Source organism: Dasypus novemcinctus, chromosome 12 (assembly GCF_030445035.2).
Source record: "Dasypus novemcinctus isolate mDasNov1 chromosome 12, mDasNov1.1.hap2, whole genome shotgun sequence".
Lineage (NCBI taxonomy): Eukaryota > Metazoa > Chordata > Mammalia > Cingulata > Dasypodidae > Dasypus > Dasypus novemcinctus.
Window position 1 is genome coordinate 10,491,089 of NC_080684.1, and position 20,524 is coordinate 10,511,612.

A 20,524-nucleotide genomic window follows, 5' to 3' on the forward strand; every position below is an offset into this window, starting at 1 on the left:
TACCACTATCTAACATATAGTATAATTTTGCTTATTTATATTCTTAATTGTTTCTCTTTCCAGCTATATTGTGAGATCCATGAGATTTTTCTCACTGATGTGTTTCTAATACTTGGAAGAATGCTTGGCACACAGCAAGTGTTCAATTAAAACAGAAATTTCCCTAATTTGATACAAGGAAGGAAGCTAAAGCTCACTTTCCCCTCTATTCCCTAAGACTAAGCTATCTTAATTAAATAATTATCAAGTACTCTGTTTCACCTATACAGCATCTTTCTACCTTGTACATACTGAAAGCAGCAGGAAGAAAAGGACACACTTGGAAGAAAGGACTCATGTCATTCCTTCTAGAGCCTTTCAACTACCCATCTGCAGGAGAGACACAGTAGGAAATTTAGTTCTCTGTATGGAAAAGAGCTTAAAGAAAATTGTTGGAAGAGAATTTTTCCATTCAATCATCCCTATCCTGAACTGAAAACAATATATTATTTTTTCTTTTGTAATCCCCTTGAGAATGGGCTAGACATGCTATCTACTTCTGATTAATAGAATGTGACCAAAATAACGGGATGCCACTTCTGAAGTTAGACGCAGGAATTCAGTGGATTCTGTGCTCTCTCTTAGATCTGTGGATCGACCCATGTGTCAAAGAACTGAGGTCTTCCAACAGTCATCTGAGAGAGCTTGGAAGTGGAACGTTCCCCAATCAAGTCTCTGACATCTTGGTTGGGGCCTTGTGAGAAACTCTGTGCCAGAACTATCCCGTTAAGCTGCTCACAGATTCCTGTCCCACAGAACAAAATTTATTAAACTGTTAAGCTTTGGCCAAATATGTGAAAAGGTTTCAGAATTTGAGGGTTAGGAAAGGGATCTGTTGCTTCCATCAAACTTTTTCCTCCAAACACCTCCACTCCCCTATGGTTTAAAAATCCAAATAAGTAACTGGAAAAATCAGCCTACCACAAGTTGCTTGCACTTCATTTTGTTAGCTGTGTTTTCTGTTATAAATAACTTATTTTCTCTTTAAAGGCATTGCAAATTCTCTTTGGAGATTATAAATTTCTAAATTTTTCTATATAGTTACTCGTGTTTTTAAAAGAGATCTTTGGTATTGAGGGTTTAAGTACATTATAATGTACTTTTGCCAGGGAGAACTGTTTCCTTAGGCTACATCTATATCTCAAAAAGAGAATTCAGGATGGAGAGGTAAATCTATGTAATATTTCCCTCTCTAATCCCAATACACAGATGCTCAGGAAGGGTCTGAATGGATGACTATACATGTGTTGGTTTCTTGTAAATATGCTTCATGGATTCCTTACTAAATTATCATTTGCATAGGCATAGTATTTAATCTTAATCTACAGTCTTTTCCCCAGTATATGCCATCAACTCCATTAAATCCAAGATAAGTTGATCATTTCATTTTTTCCTTTTTTTAGAATTTAACTTGGTTAAGAGAGTAAATAAAGAATTCTGATCTAAGAATAAAGAACTTGAATGCTTAAGAAACTTCCAAGTAGTAAATTAACTAAAATATCATCACTGATGGATGGGAGAGAAGCCATGAATCAACAAAGGATTATCATAATTTTAAAGTGTAATTGAATTTATTTGTATTGGGTAGAAATACAGTTAAGGCCTTAAAACTCTGAAGGTTATGTTTATAAATGTAATAGTTTTGGTAGACCAAATCTCATTATTGCTCTATCAATTATTGTTTGTCAGGATTGTCTTCGAATTTTGTTTTAGAATGCCCTTCTTAATGAACAGCATATAAAAATTTCTGCTTTTCTATTGGCAAGTTTATTTTTGAGAACAATTTGTACACCAGATGCATGTTTAACAGTAATGTGCATTTTGGCTTAACTGAATAAACAATCCTTCATTAAAACTAAGAGAATTTAGTAAATAAATGTACTAATACTAAAACTCACTTACCCGATATAAGTCATTGTTTGTTAGGGAAAAGGGCAAGTTGGATACATACACTGTACTTTTACTTGGAGCCAATCCACCACTCATTCCTAAAAAGGGATAAAAAAGACATAAGTAATCTAAATTTGGTGGTCATTCCAAGTAAAACCAAAACTGTCAATCACTAACTTAAGTAAGCCAGATTTATACACCTTCTTACGTTTTAGTAATAGTTATGAACAATGACTCCAGCTGGGTTAATTTAGGAATTTCTTTTTTCCCCAGTCCCCAGCTGGAGATTTTCTGGTCCTTCTTTCAGGTAGTTTTTACACTAACTCTTTCAAAGCAGTTGTGTTGTCTATGTGGGGAGGTGGTTTTCAAAAGATGCAGGAAAAAACCCTGATGCTTCTCTAACCTTCTCTCAGGCTAAGAGCAAGCAAGTTGAAAAAGTGCTTTCAAATATGTACACTACCTTGCCCACTTAGATCAGAAAGAACCGAGGCTACTGATTTTCACTAATATTATGGTTGGGTACATTTTTTTGGCTTTTTGAATTTTTTTCTGGAGTTAGTGTTGGGAGAAACTTTTAGTCTCCCATTTTGACAAACGTAGTTTTTTCAAATCACTAATTTTACATGTTATCGCCAAATTATGTATAGATACATTTCATTATATGAATAGGTTCACTGTCTGGTAGGATACCGACCTTTACAATTAAGTTTACAAAATAACCCGTAATTAATTTTTACACCTTATTTTACAAAATCAGCAAATTAGCCATGAAAATTATACCAGACTCAATTAATCAACTTTTCGGTTAAAAAAGGATGTGATGTGTATTTGGGATTGGGGAAAGGATCATCACAAACAGTGAAAGAGTCATTCTAAGGCATGCCGACCCGCAAATGGGAAAGCCGCTTGATGCCTGAGGGTTCTTGAAATCATTTAGAAAACTTCAGGAACTCAACATCGATAGATCGCTTTTCAAAAGTTTCCCATTTGGAACTATCTATAAGCTGGACAATCCGGTGAGAACTAGCGAGGGGAGGCAAACGTAAAAGCCCTGGAATAAAAAGGGTAGCGGCAGGGAGCGACACCTCGTTTCGGCGACTGGGTCAGGGAAAGGGCCTGCAGGGAAAAAAGGCCGCAGCTGGGGAGGCGTTACCTTCAGGTGAGTCTTGTCCGAGAGACCAGAAGAGTGCGAGCCCTCGGCCCAGCTGGGGCTCAGCCCCGACTATTTCTCGCCCCACGCGGCAGCTCTGGCATCACGAGTCCCGGGAGAGTGAGGCGCCCAAGTCGAGAAGATGACAGCGCCTCCGTCTCTCCCCTACTGCAGTCGGACGCGCCTCGGATGCGGTCAGAGCCCCCGACCCGGAGGCGGGCCCAGCAGCGGGCGCTCCTGCTGACGTCTTCGCGCGCGCCGGAAGTGCCTGCCTGGGACGGCCGCGGCGAGCGGGCGTCTGTCTTTTCGGGGTTTCCCGGCGGCCGAGAGTCGGTGAGCACATTTTACCTTTCGAAGAGGTGGATGGGAGCTGGCGCGCGGGCTACCACACCCGCTGGGAGGCTGTGGGAGCGGGCAGGCGAGCGTTTTCCGTGGCGGGACGTGGCGTCTCCCGCGGCAATTGAACGGTGCACCTCGGCCCCTGCGGATGGGGGTGGAAAGACGCAGTGGAGTTTGGAGTAAAGCAAAGTGCTGGGTCTAAAATGTAGGTTTGTTTCCCTTTAGCGCCTTAATATACAAAAAGCGGAATGAGCTAGGTAACTTCATCGACCCGAGATCAGTCAGGAATCGGTAATTTAACGGAATATTGTCGACGTACCGAGCTCGTTATTGGGCACTTAGGGAGTTACAAAAAAGTGTAAAACAGGCCTTTCTCAGGCGGAGATTCAGTCTAGTTGGGGAGACTTGGACTCACAGAATGACTTATCTTGAGTACTGGTATGGGCAAAAGTTGAACTTCTTGGCACCTTTTTTCTTCCCTTAAATCTGTAACTGGCTCACATTGCCTTTCTAAGAGACCATAACAGGCCCATCATTCCTACGGAAAAATCAGAAAATAATGCAAGGTAGTTTATACTAAACTTCTACCCACCAGCACACACAGACCAGGCTTCTAATCACTCCCTGGGATCCTGCGTGTCAGCAGCCTGGAACCCAGAGCCTCTCCTGGAACCTGCACAATCAATCCAGACTGAAGCTGATGCCTTCTAGAGAGACCGAAGTGCAATCCATCCAGGGTGCAGCTGAATTTTGAGAGGTCTGAATGCCTCCCCATCCACCAGGGAACTGCTGGGACTAATTCTCTTGGCAGACTTGTGGCCAGCCAAACCCACCATGCTCCACATCCCTGTTATCCTTGGCTCCCGCCGAAGATGTAAGCCCCTTTGGTATTCTATGCTATACCCTCATCCCCATGCTGCTTTGTGCTTTCTTTCCCCTGATTTAGGCTATCATTGTTTCTTACTCCTTTTCTTATCCATTTCACCCCTCAATACCCGACCTGTACTCTCTGAAACCTCTGTTCCACGCTTAACAAACTCTTACATATTCAGTCTCTTTACTGAAATCTTTCATCTGACCTTAACCAAAACGTGATTTTTCTGTCCTTTTTAAATCGAGCCCTTTCTCTAACACCTGCATTTATGTTTGGGAGATGACTCTAGCCAAAACGAACTGATTTCAGTTCCTCAAGATATTTTATTCTCCCCTCAGGGTCTTTGCAAAGGGTCTTTTCTCTTCCTGGAACATTTGATCTCCTTGCCTCCTCCCATATCTTTTTCTGGATAACTCCTGCTCCTTCTAAGGATCTGAGTTTAGCTTTCTCTTCCTCTGAGGGGTATTCCCTAACTTCCCATAGAGTTAGCTATCCTTGCCTGTGCATTTAAGTACCCTCTACTTCTCTCTTCATAGCACCTATCACTTGCATTGCAATTGCTTGTCTCTTTGCTTTCCCTACTAAACTAAAGTGTGGGGGAGGGATTGTGTTTGTCTTGTTAGTCCTTGTACCTGCAATGCCTTACACAGCTCGCTACAAATAGGCAGTCAGGCAGTTCTTGAATGATTGCAGGTGCTTCAGATATGGTCTTAGAGGTCAGGCAGTTGACATTAATGAATGTGTAAAACCTGTCAAAGGGGTCAGCTGCTACTTAGCTCCAGACGATTATGTCCGTCTAAGAATATGACCCCAGGGTTGTCAAATCATCCAATTAAAAAAAAAAAGTTGAAAGTATAGTGTTTCAAAGTGATAGCTCCCAATTTTTAAATGTAAATAGATTAATTTTTTTTTAAAGTGGGCCAAACAAATGATATCTGAAAGTCATATGTGTCTTATTAGCTACCAGTTTGGAATCTATTTTAAGAGTTCTAGGTCAGAAAATAGGTTTTTTGGTGAACAGTTTTTTTTAATAATTTTTAATTATTTTTTGTGAACAATAGATTTTGAGTTGGCCATTGATGGATGTTAGAAGTTGAATGAGAGAAAAAAAGAGATATTCCAAACTGGGAAATTATTCACACAATTCCCAGGTAGTGTGCATTGCCCAGTCTCTGCCACATTGAGAAGGCTGGCATGAGTGCTGCCTTTGGAGATAGTAGGAGGTTAGGTGAGATGGACAGAAGGGTGCATATGGAGGGCAGAGAAGTTTGGATTTATGGTTGTTAATGAATAAGAAACCATTTAGATTCTTGATCAGGGAAGTTTCATGTTATGAAAGATGCTTTAGCAGAGTTCCTTGGGCATCCTTTTGTAGCATGGGTTGGAAGGTAAACAATTGGGAGGAACCTCCATCCAGATGTTGAAATAATTTAAGTATTATACATAGGCAAACATTTGGTATCTTGTCTACTTAAGTAATTCCACTTAATTCATTATTAAAGATGGACAGTCACAAATTCCTAACTGTTTAGTGTAGTACAGTGGGGCTTATAAAGAAAGTATCCTCAAAGCATTGCAAACCAAGTAATTTGTGGAACAAGAAGATAATGCACTGCTGTAACAGCTATAATTATGTGCTTCATCATGGAAGCAGTCAGTGGTCTTTAGTCTCTTCTCTAATCCATTTTGTATACAGGCATACCATGCTTTATTGTGCTTCACAGATATTGCATTTTTTTTTACAAATTGAAGGTTTGAGACAACCCTGTGTCTCACAAAAGCTATCAGTGCCATTTTTCCAACAGCATGTGCTCACTTTGTGTGCCTCTGTCACATTCTGGTAATTCAGAATGTGAATTTTCATTATTATATCTGTTATGGTGACCTGTGATCAGTGATTTTTAATATTGTTGTAATTGTTTTGGGACTTCATGAACAGTGCCCATATAACATGGCAAACTTAATTAAATTTGTGTGTTCCGACTACTCCACCAATCAGTTGTTCCTCTCTCTCCTCTGGCCTCCCTAGTTCCTGAGACATAAGAGTATTGAATTTAGGAGTGTAAATAACCCTAAAGTGCCTCTCACTGTTGAAGTGAAAGGAATAGTCACACACTTCTCACTTTAAATCAAAAGCTAGAGATGATTAAGCTTAGGAGGGAAGGCATGTCAAAAACTGAGGTATCCCAAAAGCTAGGCCTCTTATGCCAAACATTTGACCAAGTTGTGAATGCAAAGAAAAAGTTCTTGAAGAAAATGAAGAGTACTATTCCGGTGAACACACAAATGATAAGAAAATGAAATTGCCTTATTGCTGATATGGAGAAAGTTTTAGTGGTCTGGATAGAAGGTCAAACTAGCTACAACATTAAGCCAAAGCCTAATCCAGAGCAAGGCCCTAACTCTTTAATTCTTGGAAGGCTGAGAGAGGTGAGAAAGCTACAGAAGAAATGTTTTCAGAGATTGGTTTATGACAAGGTTTCTTAACCAGGGGTCCCCTTGGGGAATCTGTGGAAAGATTTCAGGGGGTCTGTGAGCTTGAATTTTTTAGAAATTAATTTTCTCTGACCTCTAACTGAAATCTAATATTTCCTTCACTTATGAATGTATGCAGTAAATAATTTACAGTAGTATTCATTTCACCTGACTGGCAAAGGGGTCCGTGGAACAAAAAAGTTAAGAACCATTGGTCTGTGAGGTTTAAGGAAAGAAGCTGTGTTCATAACAAAAGTGCAAGGTGAAGCAGCAAGTTATCCAGAAGATATAATTAAGGTAATTGGTAAGGTGGCTACACTAAACATATTTTCAACATAGAAGAAACATCCTTCTATTGGATGTAGATGTCATCTAGGACTTCTGTACCTAGAGAGAAGTCAGTGCCTGGCATCAAAACTTCAAAGGACAGGCTAACTCGTTAGGGGCTAATGGAACTGGTGACTTTTAAGTTGAAGCCTGTGTTCATTTACCATTTGGAAAATCCTAGAGACCTTAAGAATTATGCTACCTGAGAGTTATGGCCATGGCCGATGGGGTTAACTACCAGGGCAGATGGCCCCTCTTTGGAAATGGTGTTTATGTGTGATGAATCTGGACTCAGATGGGATCTCCCTTCATAAGACTTTCATGCTAATGTGCTGGAGGTGCAGTTAACGTTGGGATTTAAGATATATTTAGGGGATTTGTATCTCTGGACTGACAATGTGATAGCCAGGTCCTGAGCCTCAACAGACTCCAGCACCTACAATCTGATTTATTGGACTTACCACACTCAGCTAAGATGGAGTTGAAGAAGGACAACCACCACACCATGGAGCCTAGAGTGATTACAACTGAAAATGGGAGGATTGCATCCAGCATCCATGTGGAATTTGAGCCTCCTCTTGACATAGAGGTGCAATGGACACAACCAATCCAATGTCCACATAGAAGAGGTGGTATTGGATTGAGAAAAGTGGACATGGTGGACGATGGGTATGGGGAAAGGCAGGAAGAGATGAGAGGTGGAGGTGTCTTTGGGACATGGAGCTGCCCTGGATGGTGCTTCAGAGGCAATCACCGGACATTGTAAATCCTCACAGGGCCCACTGGATGGAATGGAGGAGAGTATGGGCCATGATGTGGACCATTGACTATGAGGTGCAGAGGTGCCCAAAGATGTACTTACCAAATCCAATGGATGTGTCATGATGATGGGAACGAGTGTTGTTGGGGGGGGAGAGGGGGGTGGGGGAGCGGGGTTGAATGGGACCTCACATATATATTTTTGATGTAATATTATTACAAAGTCAATAAAAAAAAAAAATCTTAAAAAAAAAAAAAAAAAGAATTATGCTACCAACGAAACAACAAAACCTGGATGCTCTATAAATGAAACATCAAAGCCTGGATGATAGCACATCTGTTTAGAACATGGTTTACTGAATATTTTAAGCCCACTATTGAGACCTACTGCTCAGAAAAAAAGATTCCTCTCAAAATACTGCTGCTCATTGACAATGTTTCTGGTGCCCCAAGAGCTCTGATGGAGATGTACAATGAGATTAGTATTTTCCTATCTGCAAACACAACATTCATTTTGCAACTCCTGGATCAAGGAGTCATTTTGACTTTCAAGTCTTATTGTTTAAGAACTACGTTTTATAAGGCTCGGGCAACCATAGATGATGATTCCTCCGATGGATCTGGACAAAGTCAACTGAAAACCTTCTGGAAGGGATTCAGCACTATAGATACCATTAAATTCATGATTCATGAAAGGAGGTCAAAATAGCAACATGAACAGGAGTTTGGAAGAATTGGATTCCAACACACGTGGGTGACTGAGGAATTCAGGTCTGCAGTGGAGGAAGTAATAGCAGATATGATAGAAATAGAAAGAATTAGAACTGGAGCCTGAAGATATGATTGAATTACTGCAATCTCATAATAAAACTTGATGAGAAATTTCTTTCTCATCCATTCAAGATGAGCAAAGAAAGTCGTTTCTTGAGATGGAAAGTATTCCTGATAAAGATCCTGTGAACATTGTTGAAATACTAGCAAATGATTTAGACTATTCCATCAACTTAGTTGATAAAGCAGTAGCAGAGTTTGAGAGTATTGACTTCAATTTTGAAAGAAGTTCTGTGGGTCAAATGCTGTCAAACAGCATGGCATGCTACACAGAAATCATCTTGAAAGGAAAAGTCAATTGATAAGGCAAACCTCACTGTTGTCTTATTTAAGAAATTGCCACAGCTACCCCTATCTTTAGCAGTCACTAGCCTGATCAGTCAGCAGCCATCAACATCAAGGCAAAACCCTCCACCTGCAAAAGGATTATGATTCGCTGAAGACTTAGATGATGGTTAGCACTTTATTACTAAAAAGTATTTTTTAATTAAAGTGTGCAGATAGTTTTCTTTAGACATAATGATACTGCACACTTAATAGACGACAGTGTAGTATAAATGTAACTTATGTACTGGGAAACCATTTTAATTGGCGTTGATGTTAATTTTTTTCAAGCAGAACTCTATGTTCTAAATTTCACTTTTAGTTGTCTAGAAATTGAAACACTTTCTGATAGAAATAGAAATGTAGTTTTTATAGTCAGTTCAGCCCTAAAAAGGTCTTTTATGTCTCAATTTAGGATATCAGGAATATGCTTTCTTGCTTTAGATCAGTGGATCTCATCCTTACTGCAGATTAGAAGCTCAGAATTTTATAAAAAGTGCCAAGATCCCAACCCAGGTCAATTAAATAGGGATATCAGAAAGTATGGACTAGGCATTGGTATTTCTTTAAAGCTCCTTAGGTCATTCTAATGTACAGTCTGGGTTCAGAGTTCTTGCTTTAGAAGTTAGAGCTAAAGGATTCTCATTGGTACCTTTTGCTCAGAAGTGAAGTGTCATTTGTGTCATGAGAAGTGCGACAGGAGCTACAAGCTAATAGTGCTCATTGGAAGTTTTCTGACTAATGAAAAAGTACGAATTTCTCTAAGTATTTCACTTCCCCAGAATGGCTCATGTGGTAGTCATGTGAATGGTCTGTGTATTCATTTGAACAGTATTGTAAAAGTACCTGTATTAAGCAAAAGGATTCATAAGGGTACATAATCCTTTCCTTAATGGCATTGCTTAGTTTGGGAGGGAGAAGAGGAAGAAATGTAAATAGAATATGATGTTATATAGTGCTATATGTATCAACAGGGTGCTTTGGGAGACACAAAGAAGGAACAATCTAATTCTTTCTGGAGAATTTAAGAATAGTTTCTTTCACAACCAGATTATATTCTACGAGAAGAAAGCTCAGGAAAGGGGACTGAAAGCTCTGTCCACTGAGAGAAAGCTCAAGGAACTAAGGATGGAAAACGATTCCATCAGGGAAATATTGGCAAGAATAAAGTTGAAGCCCCAAGTTTTCCCAAGTGGCCCTCTGGCACCTAAAGTTCAAACTGCAACCTTCAGCCTCAAGGTTTGATTCCATTTTCATAGCTGCCCATCCTCAACTACGGGAAAGTTTCTGCCTGGGTTTTTGCACTTTTAAGGTAGTTTTCATGGATCTCCTTTGAGATTAACTACTGCCATTTAACTGATGTATTTATTGAACTTTGATATTACTATGATTTCTACGGTAATACTTTACAAATGTGTATTTCTTTAGTATAGGTGTTTGAATAATTCCATTTCCTTGGATACTGTAAAGTAAGATTAAATATCGTGTTTGAACTCAAAAAGAAAAAAAAGAAAAGCTGACATTGAGGTGAATCTCAAAGGTTAAAGGCAGAAAAGTAGAAGAAAGATGTTCTAAGCAGAGGGGAAAACATGAGCTAAGATGTGTTTTTTTGAGAAATAATGGTTCATTTGCAGAACAAGTAGTTCGGTATGTCTAGAGGTCCTGGTGATTGTTGGGAAAGTGGTAGGAGGTGAAACTTGAAAGACAGAAGCAGATATAAGTCTTTTTCAAGTTTAGATTTGGGATGTGGTGACCACTGAGAGATTTTTAATCCGTTATCTTATCAGGATGAACACTAACAATAGTTTGCAGGTGGGTGGGGTGACTATAATGACCCTGGAAGCAGGGAAACCAGTTACACTATTGGGGAGTCCAGTGGATTATTTGAGGGCTTGAATAAAGGCATTGGTAGTAATAATCAGGAAGTCTATGTAGATTTGCTTTATTAAGGTGATAGAAACACTGAATTTAATAAGTGAGTAGGTATGAAAAGTTTGGGGACTTAGATGATTCAGGTTACTGAATTGGGCATTTGAATACATGGTGGAATCATTGACTAAAATGGGGAAGACAGGAAATGAAGTAGGGTTTCTGAAAAGTATGAAGAATTGAGTTTTGATATATTGAGTTAGAGGTGTCTATGGGAAATCCTCTTGAAAGGAGTCAGAATGGAAGTTGTGATTTGGGAGTCATTTGCAAACTTTAATAAATTCATTCTATGAATACTGAGCAAATACTGTAAAGTTGTTGTAGGTATTTCATACTAATGAAAAAAAGAGATCCCTGCATTCATGTACCTCTTATTCCAATAGGGAGCGACCAATAATATACATAAATTTAAATTATATATTAGATAATTAGTGCTATGAAAAAAAAAATACCAAGCTTAGGGGACTTGGGGTCTTGTTGAGAAGGTGACATTTAAAGGTGAGGAAATTAATCATGTGAATACTCGGAACTGTTAGCTCAAAGGCTTATAGCTGATTTAAAGTGTGAGGTCAAATGTGTGGGTAATTGAGTGACCTTTCTATTTATTAACAGTCGTTGATTATCAAAATAGTTATTGAATGAATATAAAGTGAAAGGAATGTGTTTGGGAAAGACAGCTATTTATCTTGAGTGTATTTGAAAAATGCGAGTTGATTAGGGCAATTTGCAGAGTTCCTCTACAGCTTAATCTGTTACTGTAGCCTGTTTGGCTAAAATGAGCAATCCTGCTCTTTCACCTTGCCTTTGGATTCAAGGTGTGAGTGGTTTGACAGAAAGATACTGCATATGACTTCCTGTCTTTACAGTTTCCAGGCCACTCTCACTTGGAGCTCAAGTCATCCCTATTCTTCAGGCCCCCAAGTTGAAGTTAACTGTGTGACAGTGGATGGGTACTTGAGAACCGAGCTGTTCAGTGGAGTACTCTAAGAAAGGCTTGTTTTCTTTCTGGAATTAAATCGAAGTATATTAAATATACCTTCTTTATTGAATATGGCATAAGAGACTAAGATTTTATCATCTGGATCCAGTTATTAGTAAACTGAATGAAGCTTACATTCTCCACATTGGATTCTGATTCTGTTCTCTCCCTAATTGTGATGTAGAAGGCCCTTCCACATTTCATTTGTGTTCTTCAGTTTTCATATCCTTTGGGTCAGAGAACTTTACTGGAATACTTCTGAAGATTCCACTAATAGGAGATTTAGTGAAGTGATGACACAGTAAGTAAAGTGATCACTTCATTGAGAGCCAGGATACTTCTGTTTAAATTTAACTGATTTTACATGGGCAGTGCCTAGTGAAGGAGGACAGACCAATGTGCTAGGCCCTTGATATTGATGCTTGTACTTATGAACCTTGTTCTTGGGAAATTGAAATGTAGCCTAGTAATATATATTGTCCAAGAGTTAACCTCCCGAAAGCCTCCTTGTTGTTCAAATGTGGCCTCTCTCTAAGCCAGACTCACTGCCTTCCCCCTGGCCTGGGACACGACTCCTGGAGATAAGCCTCCCTGGCACCTGCCAACTAGTGATGCATTTGGTAAAAGAGCTTGACTGAGAGAGGGAAATATAAAATACAAACGAGTTTTTATGGCTAAGAGATTTCAAAGTTAGTTGGGAGGTCATTCCAGAGGTTACTTTTATGCACATGTCAGGAGGATTTCACTGACTGCCACAGCATACAGTGTCTCAAGCAGGGGTGCTCCTAAGGGCTCTAGATGCTATAGTCAGGGCAGACAACAGGAAATGGCATCCCATTGGTGGGCTGTGCCTTGGAATATAGGTTAACTGATCTCCCCAGTGTAACAAATTAGAATTATTTTTTATTTCTGTACATATGGCTCCTCTTTTTATTTGAACCTACAATTAGCACTATACCCATTAAATGTGTGTCCCAGAGACTTGAATCTTCTGGCTGTTCATATGCCGGTTGAACCCTAAATCTTTAAGTAGAGTTGCAGCCAATACCTACTCTCCAGTTCATTGGACTCGCCCAGGAAAACTAACAGATAGATGATAATGGACAGTGCCCATCCCAAAAAACAGAATATCTACAACTGCAAGCAAGACCATTCCATCCATCTGCCCTATGGAATCTAAGCCCCCTCTCAATCATAGAGTGGGCATCACCATCCTAAAATCCTCAAAATTGAGGAATGAGCAAACAAGGGGGGGTGCAACTATGGACTGAAGTAGACTTATTCTGGTAGTGGAAGAACCTGTAACAGTGATATAAAGACAGTTGTCACCACAGGTTCTCAGGGGAGGGAGAGGGAAAAATAGGTATAACATGGAGACATTTTTGGAACATTGCTATATCATGCAGGAATTGTTCTGCATGATATTGTAGTGACGGATACAGGCCATTATACATTTTGTCAAAACCTGTACAGTACAATGTGTAAACCATAATGTAAAATATAGCCTATTGTTAGTAGCAGTGCTTCAGTATTTGTTCATTTGTAACAAATGTACCACACTAACAAAAGATGTTATAAATAGGGGAAAATGTGAGAGGAGGTGGGGATAGGATATATGGGAATCTTCTATATTTTCAATGTAGCTTTTCTGTAATCTAAAACTTCTTTAAAAATAAAAAATATAACATGTAAAAATCAGGTGCTCAAAAGAGTCCTTTCCATCTGATCTTAATATAAAATCTGTGAAAAGCATGAACTATCTATTACCTTTTGTATTAAGTATATACAGCAACAGAAAAATTAAGAACTTCAGTTTGAAGAAATGACTCATTGTTAAACATTATTTCATTAAAAGATTATCTTTGGAAAATGATCCAGGCTCATATATAGAAAATTACATCTTTAAGTGTCAGAATTATAAACTAAAGATTAGTTTAAAGATTATTATTGAAGGTTTTCAGGCAAACAAATTTTGTGTAAAAGCACTGTTCTAAAAATTGGGATAAACACAATTAACTTGTTAGCTGTATGCACAGTATTATTAGCTAATCTTACTTTGCTAATAAGAATTTGAATTTTTAGAAAACCATGCTGATATTTAAGGTCACCATTTGAAATAATTTGGTGTTTTATACTATAACAGTCTATTTCCAAACAAACTGACCTCCATATAGCCAAAATATTAGGACACTTTCGACCCACACAGCACCCAAAATAGTTTAAACCAACAGATAGAATTCCTGAGTGTAATTTTTCCACAGCTTAAGATTAACAGCAGTAACAACATTAAACAGATATATTATGGGAAAACACCCACTAGGTTAAATACCTTATAATTGTATGAAACTTGACCATTCTTGTAAGATGGAATCAAGTAAAAATTGAATTTTGAATGTTATTGGATAATGGTTAGGATGAAAAATTCTGATTGGTTAAAGTAAACCATAAGGATGAAAAGTATTTTAAAATTGCCAACAAAATTCTAACCAGTAAGTTTAAACTTTGATTTAAAAAAAATACATATTTACAGCCTTTAAATTTTACCTATTTGTTATTTTTATATGGTCTTTACTAGGGCAACAAAAAAAAACAAAAGGTGCTCTTAACCATTGATGCACAGAAAAAAATCAGTAGGCAGGCTGGTAGAATGTTAAAGCAATAGCTAAATTATGAAAAGACAAGGACTTTATTATTGAAGTCATAAAACAGACTTCACCAAAACTGCCAGCTAAGAAACAAGCAGTTTTCATTTCAGAGACTTCAGTGCAGGGCCCCAGTTTCCTTATCTGAAAAGAATTACAAATAATAGCTATCTGAAGGGTTGGTAGAAGGATGAAATGAGATCACCTCTATGAATGCACTTACCTACTAGTGCAGCAGCAAGTTTGCTTCAGTCTTTGGGACAGTGCCTCTCAGGGTGGTAGAACACTGAGCTGACCCTGTCCTGTACAAAGACGACTTTCCTGAGAAACTGAAGAGCTTCCCCAACATCGGCAGCTTATGAAATACACCACTGGTAGAGTCTAAGTGTTAGCTTACAAAGGAAGAGAACCAGGCCTCCTCAGCACTCTGCTACCAGGATAGGGGGTTTTAGGGTGGGAGGTTGACACAGTGGGTTTTGGCATGTACTCACTTTCTCAAGAGCAGAACTGGAAAGGATGAGCACCTTGATCTGCACATCCTCTCTTCTCGTGGGCTCTTCTTAAAAATGCCAAATGGAAGCCTTTGTGCACGCCTCTGACTTAAATCTAGCTCAAGCTCCCTTCGTTTTCACTTCCATCGAAACAGTCTGAAAGGAGATTTTACTGGCTGTAAGATTGCTGGAGAGGACAAACGTATTGGTCAATTTTAGATTTGGGGAATCATGGTAAAGGAACTCACACTTCACTTTTAGTTATTTCAAATTAGTGAGTTCTTTGGAGGAAAAGCCAAGCCTAGGATTTGGTATAAAATCCAAGCTTCTTATTGGGGTTTGAGATATGCTTAGGGACCAACTTGGGGCACTGGACTCATTCAGAAGAAGAATGCTGACTACTGAGTTGGGATCCTATAAGTTCCCTGAACTATTCTTCTTAAGTTTGGCTTTTTGATATGGTTAAATTTATTTTTTATTCCTTTAAAAAAAAAAGACATAACTGTCCAGGATGTGAAACTTCATAGCACAGTTCACATGGAGATCTTCCTTTAAAGTTAAAAACCTCTGTGTTTAGTTTTTAATATAAGGACCAATGTTTAATGCATAAAATCCTTAATTGGAGTGCGCAGCCCAGTTGTTATCAAAAGATATTTATAAAATGCTTCAGTACTGATATGAAACTAATATTAAAACTACTAAAACTTTTTAATGATGGCAGAGATGTGGTCTCCCAGGTTGGAGTCCAAAGTCATTTTCCTTCTGAGAATACTGCAGCAATGTCAGACAGATGCACCTTAATCTCTCAGACAATGTGGCATCTCCCTTCTATGTTTTCTGTTATAATCTCCAACCATCTTCTTAATGTGTGACAATTTACTCTTCAGCTGCTTGTAATACTTTTATTTTTGTAATCTGAAGACTGGATCAGCAGCAGCAGCCTGATCCAGTCCTTCTCGAGTTCATCATGCAACTCACTGCCAGTAGTATAGTCCACTTCATAGTGGTCTTGCTCCTTTCTCTGGCTTTCCTGCTCTTCCTTTTGTGGGGGCCCCTTTTGAAGGTGTCTCATAGTTACCACTGCTGCTGTAATGCCATCCCTGAAGTTATCCACAGGTGAAGTCACTGGAATCTCCTGAACGACTTCAGGCATCAGTGTTGATTTATAGGAAGAATCTGGATATTACCATATGTTATTTACTTTATTGTTGGAAAAGTATGCCATGAAATTGTCAACTCTCTCCACAAAGTCAGATGGTGGGGAGAGCATATCCTGTGAGCCTTTTTTAATCTGCTCTTTGACATTGGGTTGCTGCTCATCATAGATGTGTTCCTTGTCCCACAAAATATTCGACTTGTCATACCAGTCCATCTTTCTTCGATTTTCATAGCCAAGAAAATTATTAAAGCAAAAACACAATAAGTATGAAACCCAGCACAATGGCAGTAGCAATTTATCAGGTCTGTCAGGAGATGGACTTTGAAAAGGCCTCGATGACAAGTTGGACATCAGTGGTCACTTGAAGTTCAGGATGAGCAATTCTGCACAGTTCCCAAGACAAGCCAGTCTTGGTGGCGCACCTGTCTTTCTAATACAGATAATCTTCTGTCCTTTGAATTTCATGTGAAGTGGTAGAGCTAAAGGCTTGATTAAAGTCCAGGTTTTTGGGGGGTTGGGTGATAGTTCTACCAATTTTAATAGACATATAGACTTGTGTAACCACTTTTACAACAGGATACTGAACAGTTCCATTATATCAAAAAATATCCCTTGCGCTGCTACTGTGTGGTACCTTTCCCCCACAACAGTCACTGGCAAGCCCTGATCTGTTTTCTGTTTTTCTTTCTCTTGAGTTTTGTATTTTTCCTGAATGTCATATAAATGGAATCATTTGTATGTAACCTTTTTTTTTTTTTTTTTTTTTTGGAGGTACTGGCTTTTGGGATTGAACCTGGGACCTTTGCATGTGGGAAGCCAGTGCTCAACCACTGAGCCACCTCTCCCCTGAGTTGGTTGTTTAATTTGTCAACTTGTTCTGCTTTTGTTTTTTTAAGGAGGCACCAGGAGCAAACCCAGGACCTCCCATGTGGGAAGCACTGGAGCCACATCCCCTGCCCAGTATATAACCTTTTGAGACAGGCTTTTTAAAATCATATTTTAAATCCCCCCTGCTGAGATGGCTCCACTGTGTGTGTGCTCGTCCTCCTCAGGAGGTATCGGGAACTGGGCTTGGTTGCATCTGTCTTCTTTAGGAGGCACTGGGAACTGAACCTGGGACCTCCCATGTGGAATTGAGCACCCGATTGCTTAACCTATATCTGTTCCCAAGGCAGGCTTTTTCACCCAGCATAATGCCTTTGCGATTCATCCAAGCTGTTATAAGTATCCATAGTTCCTTTCTTTTTATTTCTGAGTAGCATTCCATTGTAAGAATATATCAGAGTTTGTTTATCCAGAAAATGCCATGGAAGTTATAGAGAGGGCAGAGTTTGGCAGAGCATCCCTGTAAAGTTGTTTATGAACTCCTGGGCTCATTTGCAAATTTTGATATATTTTTACTTTCACTTCAAAATACTTTAGAATTTCCATTGAGACTTCCTATTTGATCTGTGGATTACTTACAAGTGTTATTTAATTTCAAGTGTTTGGAGATTTCCTATAATGTTTGTTACTGATTTGTAGTTTAATTCAATTATGGCCACAAAACAGTCTTTATATGATTTCATTTCTTTTAAATTTGTTAAGAATTGTTTTATGACCTGGACTTTGGTCTGTTTTGGTGAATGCTCCATGTATGCTTGGGAGGAATGTACTTTTGTTTTCTCTTATTGAGTTGAGTGCTCTATAAACGTTAATTAGATCCTGTTGGTTTGTGTAGCTCAGTTTTCTGTCTACTAGTTTTATCAGTTGCTTAGAGGAACAAGTTTGCAACAATAATGGTGGATTTGTCTTTTTTTCCTTTTAGTTCTGTCAGTTTTTGACTCATGTATTTTAAAGCTTTGTTAGATACACAGACATTGTGAATTGATGTGTCTTCCTGGTCAATTTTTTTTTAAAGGCAAGTATATTGCATAGACTTGCAATTTTCATTGTGCCTCGCACTTTTTTTTAAAGCTTACTCAGTACTCTTTATATTTTGGGAGAAGATAATTTTCAAGTTCATCTAACTTTTACTTAATAAGTTTAGTATCCTTTCATGATTGTTGCCTTGGTTTCTGGATTTCTTTGAACATGGGACCATTTTTGCCAGATGCCAAACTGTAGGGATTTCCAGACTAAGGATGCCAAAATTTTTTTATTTTTAATTTTATCCCCCCACCCCAGATGGCTCCCTCATCTATCTGCTCATTGTCTGCTTGTCTTTAGGAGGCACCAGGAATCGAACCTGGGACCTCCCATCTTGGAGGTGAGTGCCCAACCACTTGAGCTACTTGCATTCCTTGCTGGTTGTGGCATCTGCTTGTCTTCTTTGGGAGGCACTGGGAACCAAACCTGGGACTTGCCCATGTGGGAGGCAGGTACCCAGTTGCTTAAACCACATTCAGTCCCCAGGATGCCAGATTGAAAAAAAAACTATTTGAGATATTTTACAACCAGTGTTCATAATATTTATAATTAAAATCTACCTTAAACATTTAGACCTTAGAGATAAAGATAAGAGAGATGCTCTGCCCAACTCTCAACCAGCAAAATTTGGACTAAGAATTCTTTTAACCTAGTTTTGTTTTTTTTTAATGAAACTTAGGTGGCCTCTGGTGGTCAAAATATTATATTCCATTTTCAAAGATGCTTGAGTCAATATGGCTTATTTACGCCTGTAATTCTTTATTTTAGGAGTTTGAACATTTTCATAATGTAGATATCTATTTTTCTTCTTGTGTTCACCGTACAAATTGTGAAGGTTTAGTTATTTTTCTCTTCTGGTTAGTTTATACAGACACAAATTCTTATGTTTGTATACTCTCATCCATCCCTTCATTCCTACAGGAGCTTTTGAAAACTTTAAATTTGATTCCTGGAAAGACTAAAGTAGTATAATAGTTGTTAATTTATATTTTAGGGGGGAAGTCAGTAAATTTCAGTATTTTAGTATTATAGTTAGTTAAGAAACTATATAATATTTTTTTAGAAGGTTTATAGTTTTTTTCTTGTTATAAAATTGTTTTTACTTATGTTCTCCTTTAGTTCATTAATCATCATTTTACTGTCACTTGAATGTTTCACTTACTGAATGATTTTTAGGATCTTTAAAAACAGATACTTGTTTTTATAGTAGGTAATAGGACGTACAAAACATTATGCAGTGAAAAGTCTTTTTAATCCTCCGATACCCCGGCCACCCAGTTCTCCTCAGAGGCAGTCACTTTTATACTCTCTTGATTATACTCCCAAAGTTTTCTGTGAATGTGTTTATATATCTGTACCCTGCCTTTTAATTTTCCACAAATGGTAGCATATGCTACATATTAATCTGTTCTTTGTTCTTTTTTGTTTAGTAGTATATCTTGGTAGTCTTTCTGTATGTTCCATATAGGGCTACATTTCTTTGAAATGGTTGCCATTATATTCCTTTGTATTATTATGCAACTATTTATTTAACCAGTTTCTTCTTTATGACCATTTTAGGTTGTTTTCTTTTTTTTTTTTTTTTTTTAAGATTTGTTTGTTTATTTCTCCCCCCCCCCCCCACCCCCCCCGGTTGTCTGTCTGTTCTCTGTGTCTATTTGCTGCGTGTTCTTCTTTGTCTGCTTCTGTTGTTGTCAGCGGCATGGGAATCTGTGTCTCTTTTTGTTGTGTCATCTTGTTGTGTCAGCTCTCTGTGTGTGTGGCACCATTCCTGGGCAGGCTGAACTTTCCTTCGTGCTGGGCGACTCTCCTTACGGGGCGCACTCCTTGTGCATGTGGCTCCCCTACTTGGGGGACACCCCAGCGTGGTATGGCACTCCTTGCGTGTATCAGCACTGCACATGGGACAGCTCCACATGGGTCAGGGAGGCCTGGGGTTCGAACCGCGGACCTCCCATATGGTAGATGGACACCCTAACCACTGGGCCAAGTCTGCTTCCCTTTAGGTTGTTTCCATTCTTTGCTGTTCACATATGCAAAGTATACCTAAAAGTAGAATTGCCATGTCAAGTATATGTGCCTTTAAAATTTTAGTCCATTTTGCCAAATTGTTCCCATAGATTTGTGCCAATTTATACGTCTTTCATTGATATATATCAGAGTGTTGCTCTCCCTCTTCTCATCAAAACAGTTTTGGGGTGAAAAATGGTACTGCGTTGTAGTTTTCATTTTCTTTATTTTGAAAATGCTGAGTATCTTTTTAAATGATTAAGAGCCATCTGTATTTCCTTTTTTGTAAACTGTTCATTTCATGTGTCCATTACTCTTTTGGGGTAATATGCATAATGTTAAAAGTGAATTTTTAACTCTTAAAGAAATTAAGATTTTCTTAGGCATCTTCGGTTAGC

General features: G+C 38.7%; 2 protein-coding genes across 21 annotated transcripts in view; one reads left to right on the forward strand and one right to left on the reverse strand.

Moving 5' to 3' along the window:
* The window catches only part of ZCRB1 (zinc finger CCHC-type and RNA binding motif containing 1), a 28,223-nt gene extending 24,933 nt beyond the window's left edge, over positions 1–3,290 (reverse strand). The window contains exons 1-2 of one of the 2 annotated variants that reach the window (XM_058307838.2): positions 3,083–3,290; positions 1,942–2,027 (exon numbers count right to left, since the gene is read on the reverse strand). In XM_058307838.2, coding sequence (XP_058163821.1) covers positions 1,942–2,025 — 84 coding nt within the window. In that variant the 5' untranslated portion in view covers positions 2,026–2,027; positions 3,083–3,290. Of the gene's footprint in view, positions 1–1,941; positions 2,028–3,082 lie in introns of those variants that run through there. The other variant, XM_058307839.1, reaches the window with a different exon arrangement.
* A 28-nt stretch (positions 3,291–3,318) lies between these two features.
* Positions 3,319–20,524, forward strand: part of PPHLN1 (periphilin 1) — a 146,609-nt gene continuing 129,403 nt past the window's right edge. For 10 of the 19 annotated variants that reach the window (XM_058307830.2, XM_012526872.4, XM_012526873.4 and 7 more), the window contains exons 1-2: positions 3,327–3,412; positions 4,014–4,292. In XM_058307830.2, the coding sequence (XP_058163813.1) occupies positions 4,253–4,292 (40 nt within the window). In that variant the 5' untranslated portion in view covers positions 3,327–3,412; positions 4,014–4,252. Of the gene's footprint in view, positions 3,624–4,013; positions 4,293–20,524 lie in introns of all 19 variants that reach the window. The other 9 variants (XM_071218784.1, XM_071218785.1, XM_071218782.1 and 6 more) reach the window with 5 other exon arrangements.